The sequence below is a fragment of the Belonocnema kinseyi genome, chromosome 7, assembly GCF_010883055.1.
Source record: "Belonocnema kinseyi isolate 2016_QV_RU_SX_M_011 chromosome 7, B_treatae_v1, whole genome shotgun sequence".
In the NCBI taxonomy this organism is placed as follows: Eukaryota; Metazoa; Arthropoda; class Insecta; order Hymenoptera; family Cynipidae; genus Belonocnema; species Belonocnema kinseyi.
The window spans coordinates 68,613,212-68,628,392 of NC_046663.1; the positions used below are offsets into that span (position 1 = coordinate 68,613,212).

Below are 15,181 nucleotides of genomic sequence, written 5' to 3' on the forward strand. Positions count from 1 at the left end.
TATATAATAAATATATAATAAATATTTGCATTTGTTCGAAATTTTTCGATTCATCAGGTCTCGAGATATCTAGCCGCAAATATGTCAATCTTAGTGAAAATTCAATTGTTTATAACACTCACTTTTAAACGGTTAGCTCTATAAAAGTTGTTAAAGACATAAAAGTTTTTTTTCAATGACCTTTTGAAATATAATTTTATAAATAATTTTTGTTCATAAATAATGAAATTGTAAATTAAAATTTTTTGAACAACAAATGACTAGGATTTTGAAAAAGCACCTTTGATATTCATAATTAGGGGATTTTTGCGGACTTTTGACACTTATGTATTTAATTTTAAAATGGATTTATTATTTGTTTTTACTATGAAGATATCAAAATAAGAACTTTTAATGAAAAAAATATTGGGTTCCAAAATTTCAAAATATTAATTCCTTAATATGTAATATATTAATGGTTAATCTCTACGCATAAAAGGCCTTAGACAATTATTCGTATCTGCTCTGCGAAGCATGTACCGGCCATTGGTCAACAAAGAATAATAAATTTCTCATCGAATCACGCTAAGTTAATTTATATTCGATTATCAATGATCAGAAATTACAATGCAGCAATTATTGTACATAAAACGCTTCAAAGCATGCAATAATATTGTTATTTATAGTCGTCAAATAAAGTATGATAATGTAATAATTATGGTTTTCTTGAATACGTTTTTAGCTTGAGGCAAGGCCGTTCTAAATCTTCTTTTTTTTAACTCTATGGGCACTTAAGTGCACTTTCAATATTTACTCGATAGTCACAAAAACCGTTAGGACGCCTGACTGCGGAACTCACGTTGTGTCTTGTGGATTATTTCAAGAATCTGGTATATTTCTTATAAATAAAAACACATTTTTAGGAGACTATACCACACAATACTAAATATTCAATTAAAAATATTTCTACCATAAATTTTAAGCTTACTAATTCCATCAATTACCTCGTACCTGAAGTCTTGACCACACGAAAATTTCCCTCGTTAAATCCTTGTAGTGTTAACAAAATTATACACGAAATGGAATATTAAGCTAAGGCTAGAATTTAAAATATCACGTAATATACTTTTAAAAGATTATAATTTAATTTAATCCGACAGTCGAAGCGAAACTGATGTCTAGACAGCTTCTTTCTTCATTAGAAAACTATAGGATACTAAAGTGTATAATATTTAACAAATTTGAATCCGTATTATGGTAATAATTGAAATTGCCAATTTTGAATTTTAATTTTAAATCAAGGTGTGTCCAATGTCCATCTTCAGCGTTGTGCAATTCAGGTATAAGTTTCTAATTCTAATTCTAACAGCGTCAACGATCAGCAAATTTCGCGGTGACATGACACACGCCTCGTGCCAAGTTATTTCAATTTTACACCGCACGTACCTACTATACATTTCTAAAGCCTATTGCGAGTATAGATTTAAAGAAAGAAATGATTGCCAATATATTCTTGTGAAAAAACGCTTACCCTCAATTTGCCAATATCCTTTGACTGAGTTTGACATCAGTTAAATGAATGTAATGGAAATTCTAAAAGATTTACTTCATGGGCATATATAATTTTATACTTATTAAGAAAAGTTTAATAATACACGGAGTTGGCGTATATTACGTCTCAAAATAGAAAAAATAAACATTATCTTAAAAAAATTCTTGTTTGATGCTTGCGGCGAAACTATCAATGAATGTGTTTTAAAGCGTTTTTTAAAACAGAAGTTGCATCAAATCAATACTTTTCTATGCGCTCCACAACACGTCCCGTGCAGAAATTTTCCCATCTTTCCCTTTTTGATTTTGGGTTCCGATGGGGTCCCTATCACAATATCTAGTTCAGAAAAAACTGGTTAGGGCCCCTTTTAGAATATCTAGTCGAGAAAAAAATGGTTGGAGCTCCTATCAGAACATCTAGTCTAGAAAAAATTGATGGGTACCCTATCAGGTTCTAGTAAAGAATTTCATGCCTCGTATAAGTATGGAAAATCTACTTGTATCCTGTTTTTTTAACGAAAAATTTCATCCTTATGAAAAACTGTCAATGTTCAGAAAAAATTCCATTTTCTGTCATTGTACAATGTTGTAAAGTAGTCTACGACGGAAAAAAAACGAAATATTACAGGAAGAAAAATGTCAATCGATTAAAATTATTCTATTGATTCTCCTGTTAACAGCTCTTATATTTTACATGTGTATGACGTCATATAATAATAAATATTCAATTAGAAAAAGAGTTAAACTGAGAGACTGCTTGGCAAAAGATTTAAGTATAGATGTAGGTGTTCAATACTCCGTATCATTAGAAATTTTATTTGTAAAATAATGTTTGAATATGTAATATATGTAATCACTCTAGATAGGACCATTAATATTTATATTCAAAATATTCGCTTTAAATTAATATCTATTTGTTGAATACCTTTTTTGTCATATCAATTTAATATTCAACTCAATTAAATATTCATCAGGTAATAGAAAGGGTCTGAACGTGACCCTACTAATGGTCGGGCGATAAAGGGCACTTTCGTTAGGGCCTGCTCAGAAGTTCTAGCTAGAACCTGGCTAAAAGAGCGTTACAGAACTAATCAGGCGCTATACATTTTCCCCGAAGAGCGCTCGATTAGAAATAGGGAAATCTATCAAGGGCCCAACTAAACCCCGATCAGAATTTCTACATGGGACTCTCCCCTAATAACATTTTGTCTTAAGGGCATGTGATACTTAGAATATTGTCGATTTTACGAGTTCTGAGTTTCCCCGTTTTTTTTTCTAGAACAATAAATATTTTGTCTCGAAAATTTACGAAATGATAGTGAACATGCTAACGGACGTCCCCGCACCCTTTTTTCGGGTTTTTTTATCAAAAAATTTTTGATATTGTTAACAACGTGCGTGTATATTTCGAGGTTATGTGTGTTACAATTCACTCAAGCGTTACTTCCAAACTACACAATATTTTTGGCCGAAAACTTTAAATTTACAAATAAACATAGTAACTAATCTCCCGAAACTAAACTCGTTTGCAGCCAATCAAAAAATTTTATTTCATAAATAATTTCCAGATTATCGGAAAGGCAGAGATGAAAAACGACATAACCTCAAAATAATGCATATGCATACAATTTTTATTTAGCACAATTAATTTTTTGTTATTATCCCCCAAAAAAGAGTCCGGAGACGTCCGTTATGATATTTTATAGCATCTCCGAATTCAGTTTTAAAAAATTTTCATTTATGTGGAAAAAAAGCCGGGGAAACTGTAAGTATCACATGCCCTTAAGATTTTCCGAAAGATAAATTTATATTTCAAGTATATATGTATTTTTTTCTCATTATTTACGTGTCTACGGTCTATTTGTGATAAAATGTAATGCAAGAAATAAGGCGGCAGTTTGACCCAACTTTTAAGGAAAGGAGTTCAATGTCCGAAAAAGAAAGTGTGCTGATGTGCAATTGATTTGAAGGCAGTCAACCTTTTGACATTTTTAACTTCCTGTTCAGTTTTTTGCACCTGAACACAATATTCTTTACTATGAATTTTCTTAATTGAAGTACTCAAAAAAGTCACACAAGATAAGTATTTATTAGTTTGGACCCAAGAAAAACAATTTCAAAAAGTCAAAAGTTTTCAGTTTAAAACAAATTCAGGACAAATAATAAAGTTCTTGTCCCATGAAAACTCGATCCAATATATGTGTGATGAAAAAATGAAGAAAAAAAATGTATTAAAGTTTCTGATGTCTATAGACAATAGAAAATGATGTTGATAATAGTTAGAGATTTCTATCCACAATGCATTTTTAAGTATAATGTTGTTAGTAGACTGAAAATAAAAATAAAGCTTAAAGCTCAAAAAAAATGTTTAATCAGTTCAAAACAAATTTTCTCCCTAAAGAACATTGCATGATATTTGCTTGTTCTTATTAGCAGTATTGACTTACTAAAAAAAAAACATTCATTAATAATAAAAGAGGTTCGGGGTTCTATCCCTGATCCGGTACCTTAAACAATTTTCTACGTATCTTTAACAAGTTTTGAGTGATTCGGATCCCACCTTAAGCTGTATTAATAATCTAACTCGATTAGTTTTACTCGATTTATATATAAAAATTTTCAATGAATCTTCAAGTATATACAGTAATATCGGGCTGTGTGCCATATAAATGATGTTAAAACTACAAAATACGAGTCAATGAAATTTAAGAAGAGAGTGCTTCACGAATTATGCAATATGCCAGTAGAATGGCCCATAGTTATACATAATGGAAAGCAGACAAAAATGTTTTCAACTTCTTACACCACATCCACGCTTAGGCAGAAATAAAATTTCCAGAGCATGCAGTGTTGTATATAAAACACAGAGATTTTTTAGGGTCGGTACAGCAGCTTCGATTTTTTTATTATTATTAGAGCACACGTCTGTTTTTATTTATACTTATTTTTTCTTATTTTCAACTATAATCGAGAAAAACATAGAAATGAAATTTGATAAAGGGTGGAGTTGCAAATTTAAAAAAATTAAGCACATAAAATTCTACATACTTATCACAGAGCATATTCTAGAAAAAAATGTATAACATTTTATATTTAACAAACACAGTAATAAAAAAAATTATTTTTCAAGGCTGCCATACAGTCAAAAAAATGGCATCAAATTGCAAATGGTCAGAATTTGGCGACAGCCATTCAAAATAACTCCTGTCAGTAAACATAAAATAAGATTGTTTTAAACATTATTATAATCAAATTTCCGTAGAAAAATCATCGTTTATGGTGAAAAAATCGCCTTTTTTATTTAAAATAAACGTTTTTGTTAAAAATTCCACTGCTTTTAGTTGAATTTTGAAAATGCATCTTTGTAGGTTGAAAATGTAACTATTTTGATAACGTCATCTTTTTGGTCAAAAATTAAAATATTCTGTTTGAAATTCCTGATGCAACTGTTTGGTTAAAATTTAATTTGTTATTTAATGATAATTCGTCATTATGGGTTGAAATTTTTTTTTCATACAAAATTTTCTTTCATTGAATATGCAACTATTGGACTTTAGAATCTAATTAAATGAACCTTACCTAAAACACTTTTATATGATTATAATAAAAAATGAAGGTTTCTTCTGAAAAATAGGTAATTTTTTAAACAATACATAATGATTAAATAATTTTAGAATATCACATCAAAAGGCTTTGGCAATATATGAACAGTTGATTCTATTGAAAATACGAATCTGACCTGTTGCAAAATGGAAAAACAGAGAATTTGTTTATTAAATTGGTTTAAATAATACACATTGTTATCTGACTTAAGATTATAAAATAAAAAAAATCTTCGGTGAGAAATTTTTGTTTATTCTATTAAAAAGACCAATCTTGAATATTGCAAAATGGCCAAATGGCACATTTGTTTATTAAAATTGATCAAAGAGCTCAAAATGATTGCCTAAATTCAAAGTATCACCGTAAAAGGCTTCAGCAACATACAAGTAGTTGATTCTGCTGTACAAATAAACTTTCCTGCTAGCTGGCATCCTATTTCCTACTGGCATCCAGATAATTTATTTGTTTTTAAATATCTTTAAGCAATACACAATTAATTTTTATCTGCAAAGTATTCTGGCGAAAAAAAATCGGTGTAATAATTTTATTTTATTTAACTAAAAAAAGAAATTAAACTATTTTAAAATGGCTTGATTCTCTACTAGTTTATAAAATGTTGAGAGATAATTATAAATTGACCTTTGACTTTTTCAAATTAAAATCAAGATTATTTTACTTCCATTTAATTCTAAAAAATAAAGGTCCAGCGTATTTAAATATCGTTAATAAAGAAGTCATAATCTTTATTTACTAATTTGTTTATAAGAATTTGCAAAATCATTTGATTCTATCGATGCATAAGCTCCATTATATAGGTGTTGAATTTCATATAATTTCAATTTTTTAAAAACTTGGGAATCATTTTAACAGTTTTAGCTGAAAATCGATTTGTCCAAAAAACTTTTTTTGTGCCACTGTGCAGCGGCCTAAGATTCCTTTTAATTATGGAACTCGTCTGTTTCACTCGTGTTGCATTTTTTTTGATTTTCAGCTCTTAAATCGAAAAAACTAATTAATAAAATTGGAAAAGGGTGGCAAATTTTAGGCTGGCCTAAGGTAATCTGAGACCTACAAATTTCACGTTTTTTAGTTTACCTTGCAAATCCGACTATCAGAGCGTTGAGAATCTTTTGCGACGATTGCATTGATCTTGCAAATTCAAATATAACCGAAACATTTTCATGTGAAATCTTGATACATACTTTACCGTCAGTGGGTGGTCTAAAGACACATCATGGTAGTCGGTAATGGACACCAAAAAATATATCATCAAAAAATGCATCAAGATTTTAGGATAGTCAAAGTGAGGAGAAACTGCATGATAAATTATTGTGAGAGAGGCGCCTTGAAAGGATACTAAACATTCCTGATCTTAGCTTCTATCCATCAATACTTCTCAAACAATTTTTAATTAGGGATTTCATTATCACTGAATATACATGATCACAAATTATTTTCTTGTGCAATATTATATTAGCATAATGCAGGATAATTTCGGAGGATCTTATATATGAAACAAAAATTTAATGTCACAGAAAAATTGAAAGATAATTTACATCGATTCTAGGTGAAAGATTCACCGTAATAAAAATTAACCTTGCCAGATAAACTTTACATGAATCGAACATAATTTCAGATTTTTAACCGTGCCTGGATAATCTTTCGCCTTAAAATCTCTCCATTTTTATTCGAGGTGTTGCAAAAACTACGACGCGAGCGCTATCTATCGTCGTTTAACTTTATTAAATTGAAGAGAAATGGGAATTCCTATCTGTCAGTTGTTTTTGCGCTTTTTGCTAAATCGTATTAAATAAGTTCTAATTCGTCTACAATAGTGTGATTTGTTTCGGAGGAGATATATCAGTTAGAACCATTTTTTTTCTGTTTCTGATTCTACATGTTTTACTGAAATTTTCTCACTTTAGCGTGTCACAGTAGATGAGATAAAAATTATTCTCTTAACCTCCATGAAACTTTTGCCAAAATATGTTTAATTCTTAATCGTTGCAAGTCTTACCTGCAACAAATTTTAACGTTTGTTTTTTTCTGTGATTGTTTGAAATCTGGTGTACCGATTTATAGCTCGAATTCATTTATACTTTGCCGTTTTCCCATTTCTGCTAAGGACGCCATAGGCCATAGCAGACGACAGCTTTTATTCCATCGTAGAATAAACTTTCGCCAAATATCATGTAAACTTTAACAGCGGGAGGTTTTACATACAACAAAATTTAAATTCAGTTTTTTCTGTGGTCTAATATAAATTTAGAAATTAGATAAGTCGTTTCATTGTTTTTTTGTATAATGTAAAGTGGACCCTGGAATTCAATCTGATTATCAAGTTTAAAATGGTTGTGAGGAAATTTCAACCTGTTGGGATAAAAGAGTGGTAACGTAACAGCTTAAAAGTTTTAATAACAGACGTATGTTAAAAAAATTATAATGTATTCGCTTGCTTACCAAACTCTTAAAAGCTTTCTTATATGAAATTAAGAGTCACAAAATTCAATCCGAGGTCATCTTTCTTTGATCACTAGAATGAAAATCTATTTTAATGTCTAGCTTTTTTAATAGAAAATCAAACTTTTTCCTCAAATGCCACTGATAAGAAAGAATCGTACAATAATTTATAAACACTTCAAATTATTTATAGTCCTAATGACATATGCTTAAAGTAACTTAAAATTAGTCGTTTAGGGTCATGTTTAAATTATTTAGGGCCAAAAAATGGAATGATGTAAATTGAGGTAATTTTATTTGAATTTAAGATTAATACGTTAAACTATTTGTTCTTGCTTGTTATAATGAATCATTTTTAATTGATACGTTAATAAATTTATGGGTGCATTATATATCTCAGATGTCATTTATCGGTTATCGTGCATTATTTCTAATTGGTCAGCTGCAGTACGAGAATCAATAAAAATTCCTTGCTTTCTAACCAGATTTGAATTTTTTTAAACAACTTTCTCCTATGAAGTTCTAATAAATCAAACGTCTGCGCTTGTGACGAACTAAATGTAATGCTATGAGCTATAAGACGAAATTCTGAACAAACCTAAATTATGACATTAAAGTCAGAATCACGAAATGAAATACTAAATTATAAAATAAAGTATATTCAATCCGAGTGTGAAGACACATGTACTCATTATTTTTATCCCATTTATCATTTTCTTGATCCCCAATTTATTATGGACGACACTCGCTGATATCACTTTTAATGCGGAAGGAAAGTTATGCACTGTCGCCAAGATTCAGCGGATCATCCCGTTTGTGCCGCATGTTTATGGTAAATTATAACCAAGAGTTAATGAATGGTCGTCAAGAAAAATTTTTCGACGTTCATATTACGAAGGGAATGGATGATACAAGATAAAAAGTAAATTACACGTAAACTTTCGTTGGTGTTGAAGCTTTTATACTAACTACATTACGCTCTGAAGACTATAAAGATTTAATTAAAAGAACGTGCTAGATTTTCGATAAGCCGAAATTTTTGGAGAAGCAAGGTTAACCGCTGACCTTTTATTTAACACTTTTTTGAAAAAGAATTCTTTCCAGACAAAAAACGTCGCAAATAACTAAACTCCCTAACTCCCAAATCTGCATTCAGAGAGAGAAAAAATTAATTACAATAATAGATCTGTTTTTGTGATCTTGATGTCATTGATACAAAAAGTAAATCCTGAATCGTAAAACACATTCTATAGACATGGGAACTAAGGAATTCTGGAAAAAATTTTTGCTTTATTTGTTTTCCATATATAATAATCCACTACATTTGTTTTGAGGATCGTAATTGTATATCTGTGTCTATAATCAGGTACCATATAATTCTTTCCTGCGTGGATGTCGTAACATTTAGAGGTATTTTATAAGTTATATTCTGATTTACTTTCTCCCTCGAGTGACGAAAGTAACAAAAGTGCCCTCTGTTTGGAGGATAATTGGGCTCGATTTTGTGAAGGCATATAGTCAGTTTGGAATTTTTCCCCAGAAGAGGCAATACCATCATTACACGCCTCCGATTAACTAACCGTTCGCTTTCTCTGTTAGCGGCATTTGATCTTGATAAAAAGAAAAAAAATCACGTGCGCTCCAATAACGTGTTACGAAGGGAGACGAATGTGATGGATCATTCGAGTTGATCACTTCCTCAAAGCTTAGCATACGGGTCATGTTCCTCAATGGCCTCGATTCTAAATAATCGCGAAGCGACAGGTGCATGTAGGAAGAAATAATTTTATTTCGGTAAAAAGTATGAATAATAAAAAGGCGGACTTTTTTAAGTTTAAAAATTAATTTTTTCTCTCACAAATTAATTAATCATAATATTTTAATAAAACTTCATCAGGAAGTATTATTAAAGTATAATTTCTTAAATGTTGTAAAATTTGCTACTATAATACAGTGAAACTCAGAGATTGTGCCGATTTTGGGGCTCGGGATAGTGGGAAACAAACACGAGAGAGTGCCACTTCGGAGGAAAAGGCTTTTGTTTACTCACGCCTGAGTGACCACTTGGCACTCTCCCGCAGCTCCTTTTACTTATGCCTGCGGCCCGACGTCAATTCTCGAGAGGGATATATCCGGGGGCTTTATATCCTAGTTTGACTGTATTCATTTTTACATAGTTCGATGTCAATCTAAGATACAGTCGAGATTATAGTATTAATTGCCACAACGATAAGAAGAAATACCTTTTCCTTATAAACTATAAATATAATCCAAATTTAATAAAAAGAATAATAAATAATAACTAAATAGTTTCATTTATTTATGAGCTGCACGTTATTTGCAATAGAAATAAATCATCTTGTAGGAAATAATTTCCATTTTCTGTCGATTAATTATTAAGTCAAAAAATGTCCTGCAATTATTTTTTGCCCCCATGATAAATATTTATCTACACACAAAATATATACTTCCTAATTCGACGTGACTAAAAAATGACAACGATAAGTAATCACTTTCAGCTGCATCTTCGTTTCATGTAAAGTTTTAATTTTTTTATTCATCTGTCTTTTTGTATGATCTCAAGCTGATGAGTTTATTTAATGCGTTACGTTATATCTTGTCGGTCTCTTTTTTCTTCGTTAATTGAACAACCATATTATTTACAAAATTAAGAAGGAAAAAAGTTCAAATAAAGTTCAAGATTAATATATAGTAAAAATAAAATAAGTGTGCCCATTTACTTGAACTCTCTTCAGGTTGGTGCCAGCAAAAGTGAAAGTGGAATAATCGCCAAACTCATAAAAGGGTGAAAATTATGTAAGAACTTATTTCTGTCGGCCACGCCGACTTACAATGAATCTGAATGCATAAAAGATGGATCATTATAATTAATCAAATTTGATGCAGCGGCGTGTATATAAGTTAAACACCCCTCAGAATTAAATTGTAAATTATTAATCATAATTCTCTCTTATCAGAAAGTTTAATCAAATTAATTGCTTTTCATTGGAATCTTTCTCGAAATATCCTAATGAAATATGTCGATCATTGTTGGACAACATCGAAATTTGCTTAAAACATAATTATATGGAACTGAAATTTAATAGAGATAAAAAATTTGTAGTAAAAAACTCGATCGAGACGAGACCAGCATCTCGATTAAATTTTTATTAATATTCCCTTCTCTTATTTAGGTTTTCTTAATCATTTTTTACCTTTTTTCAATTATAGTGATTACGTCAAGGATTCAGTCATGGAAAATACGATTAGGCGATGACTTGTTACATTTAAGTTGTGATCTATTCTTAAACCTATACAATAGTAATAAATAAAAGCTCCATGATTTTAGTTTTAATCCGATGATTTGTAAGTAATAGATGTACTGGTGAAAGTGAGTAAAACAACTATCATCCGACGACATAAAAATATGCAAGATACCTATAACCCTTAATAAAAAGAAAGTGCACTAGTGAATTGTGAGACGAGCATCTTGGTTCTAAACCGCATCTTTACGATCTTTCATCTGCGAACGATCCGTCTTCATTATTTTTCCTTATTTACTTCCTGACTCTACCAGAGTGCCAAGAAAAATACTTTTTCAGATAAAGCGCCTCGGAACTTCCGAAAATGATTTGAAAATTCTTCTTACGTAATTTAAGTCTTGTATATACTATGAATCACTTAATCGTATCAATATATATATATATATATAATACATGATTTTGAATTTTTAATGTTATCACTTCTCGAAATGAAAGTATTTGAAATTAAAACAATGTATTCAAAAAGTAAATGTTGACTAACGAAATAAATATTAATAAAGCTTCTTAAGTAAAAGTTACTAATTTGAGAATTTTTTGTCTTGTAATAAGAGGCAGAAGGAAAAAGAAACTTAGTATTATAATCATACAATGCTATTTCAACATTTGCATTTTGTACTCACTATTATTATAATAAATAGTTGTATACCTTTTCTTATTTTTTCTCACGTAAAAGAAAGAATACTTAGCAACAAATAGCCTTGAAATGATGAGAAAGTTCACTGTACATCTTATGGAACTTTCCATTCAGTGATAATTTTAATAATTGTTATATTAATAACGGGACTTAGTATGCAGACAATGAGAAAATGTGCGTGCCTGTGCAATACACACAAGCCGCATTTTTTATACATGTGTATTTAAATATATAAATTATTTGACAATGCAAAATTGAATGTACAAATAAAAACAAATATACCATAAATATCAATAAAACATGTATGGCTCTAAAAAAAGTAGTATTATAGATCAAATAAGTTATCAGTATTTGCAGAAAGAAAAACAAGAATATCTTCATATTAACGACAGATTTTTATTTTTCTAAATGCTCTGCTACCGACTGCCAAAATAGGACTAATTAAGTACCTGAAAATGTTAAAAATACGAGCAGTTTCAGTAGGACGTTCTTGTAACAAAAGTACTGCATATCTTCTTAATTCTTCTTACAAAACCTGCCGGCTGCACCGGCACAAGTTTTGGCGTACCCAGGGCTACATGCACAGTCTTTGTACTTCCCCCACATTTGTACATAGTCCTTTCAAAAAGAAAAGTAAATCCATCGACAAATGCAATTTGGTGATTGTGAATTCTCTTTTATTGAAGCTCTTTTGCTTATTACGAACATATTCCCAAAACGTATCTCGTGCTTCGCGCTCGATTAAAATGTATCCAAAACGCGCACTTCTCTATATTATGTTCAAATCTATTATATTATTATAAATACAAATTTTATTTTACTTTTATTATCCCTTTAATATTTGTTCCTTTATTGGCATTAATTTTCATTGGCAGCTGCCATGACAAAATATAATTTTAATAAATGTATAATCATTATTAAAATTCATAATTTGGAGTTATAATGAAACAGACGTATTTTGATAGTATTGTTTTTGAAATTTAAAACAGCGGGCGTCCTACCAAAAACTAGTTGAAAGAAAATTTGCATATATAATTAAGGAGAATAAATGTGTTAATTAAAATTTTATTGTAGCTTCTGTCGTTAAAAATTTTTTTTTCATTTTAATATTATCTTAACGAATATAGTAAAAACTGCGCATCCTATAAAAAACTAATTTGCAACAAATTTGTTGATCTTTTCACGTTAAGCAATCTAATCTAATCTAATCTAATCTAAAAAAAAATCTAATTAAATTATTGATAATGAGACGTAGAAATTTTCTACGTCTCATTATCAGTAATTTAATTAGATATTTTATTTCTTTTTCAGATTTAAGAAATATATAAAATACTTACAAATGCCTTTTTAAGCTTCATGACACATTTGCTAAAGAAAAAACAATATTGTCTTCCATTATCCTTTCTGAAGGTCCTTTGGAACATAGGAACGATCACGTTCAAATTAAAAAAGAAACTCGTTTTTTCGATTGACCAAACAAAAATTATTACTAAAAAAAATGTCTGGGCAAATCAATCAGGATTCTGGTTAAATATCCCCTTACTATTGTTCTGGTTAATTAGAATTCTGAAGGTTTTAATCAAAATTTCTGACGCTTTTCCTTATATTTTGAGTCTGTAAATCCGAATCCAAAAGCAAAATATTTCTGTTACGTCAAGTCTTTGAAAAAATTAAGGCCAAACGCGGTTGTGGCCTTTAAAAAAACTTCCCCTTTCATTTTCTCAGAAGTGGGTGATTATTTTTAACCAAAGTATTTTCTCCCAGATGCAACAACTAATAGTAGACTAGAAATAAGGTTTTGACCGAATCAATTTCATATCATTCAGATTCTACACTTAAAATGGCACAATCTGTCGGCTACGAAATATGTAGTTTTTTAGAGAAATTAGGGGATGCGTATTTTTTCGATTGATGAAGAAAAATTCTTCACGAAGCTCTGAGTATTTAAATTTTGTGCTTCGTTTTAAAAAATCTAATATTTTTCTTTAAACCTGTATAACTTTTAACTCAGTTGTAGAATTTGGCCTTGTATAAGGAAGATATCAAATTTTCTCGTTTTTCTCGCAAACAACGACGGACACGAAAAACTGTGAAGATAAAAGCTGGCTTGTCTACAATGTTTCTAGAAAAATAGCTCTTATCCTGCTGTAATATCTTGCATAATTTATAAGAAAAATTGGAAAATTATTTTGTTAAGAAAAAAAAATCTCCCGGCCTTGAAAATGTTTTAGCCCACATAAAAACGGTTGGATCCCCTTCTTATATAAGCAAAAGCTATAAAAAGTATAAGGAAAGAAACTTAGTAAATCTTAATTAGGTCAAAAGTTACAGAGATTTAAGGGAAGAATTATTTTTTTTAGCGAGGCACAAAATCCAAATACGCATAGCTTCCTAGAAGCAAATAGGAAAGATACGTAACGCCTAATTTTCCCTAAAAATCAACATATTTTATCCCTAGGAATTATGTGATTTTCAGCATGAATCCTGCTTGACTTGAAATCCTGCCTTCTCATTTTTCGTTAATTGAATTGAGAAATCGATTTTTAATTATGTTCCAAAGTAGTAAAACTCGCATCCTAACATCAATATAAAAAGCTATTTGTTGACTTTTTTAATGAAACCCTTTTCGCCCTCATTCAGAAACTAATCATCTATAAATAAATTTATCACTTTTTAATTAAATTAAAATGAGATTTCATAGAACCTTTGTTGTCTGTCATGAAAGCCAAAAATATGGCTTGACTCATTTTCATGTGCCACCCTTCACTTGTAAAACTGACTTCAGCTCGGAAACTCTGAATCCTAAAAGACCCACTTAAATTATCACTAATTTCCAAAGTGAATGTTGAACATTAAAGAACATTAGAAAGTTCGTACTTTGACATATGGATAGGAATTTCCGAATCCAGGAATACCATCCCACAGTAGCACCATAAAGATTACGCGTGCAGACTGCATGTACTCTCGCACGTCGCATTCTCCGACTCTATACTCTATAGGATTGCGCAAGAGAAGGTAGGTGAAGCTCTGTGCCGTGTTCTAGGCTAAAGTCGGCTAAAGTCGCTTTTTTTCTCCACCTTCTTTAATTCTGATTTCAGAATCGTCGTGGAAGCTCTCCTGCGTTGTTTCCCACCTCTTTTTGAAAAGAGAACCACTCCCCACCGCACCGTTTGGTCGCCTCTGCAAATCTGAGGAATCCCAATGGTGCTGTCCGGACCCCCATCATGTCCCAGAGCCAGACTAAACGCATGTTCAGGTGGTACCCCTTCTCGAAAAATGTCTAGTGCTCAGGGCGAGTGGGTCTAGGTGGGCACGCACTTCTGGCACATATAAAAGGATCGACTATCACCACGAATTCGCCAGAGAAGTGACGATCCGTGAAAAAAATAAAATCCGGTGATTGTTCTACAGAGTGACAACACCCCAGGACCAAAATGCGGTCTACCCTGGTCAGTGATCTTCAATTCTTCAAGGAACATTTTTATATCATCAGTTGATGATATATACATTTTTCCCCAATTGTGCTTCTTTACTTCTGCCCTTAATTTGCATATAATAGTGTGTCGTGTCAGTGAAATAGTGCTTTTAGTCAATCTTCGGTAAAGTGTGTAAAATTAGTGAAAATTTTTTC

The 15,181-nt window shown here is 30.7% G+C and overlaps 1 protein-coding gene across 1 annotated transcript in view; it reads left to right on the forward strand.

Moving 5' to 3' along the window:
* Positions 1 to 14,829: 14,829 nt before the first annotated feature.
* The window catches only part of LOC117177245 (golgin subfamily A member 6-like protein 22), a 10,148-nt gene continuing 9,796 nt past the window's right edge, over positions 14,830 to 15,181 (forward strand). The window contains exon 1 of the mRNA XM_033367827.1: positions 14,830 to 14,999. Within this exon, the coding sequence (XP_033223718.1) occupies positions 14,985 to 14,999 (15 nt within the window). The 5' untranslated portion in view covers positions 14,830 to 14,984. The remainder of the gene's footprint in view (positions 15,000 to 15,181) is intronic.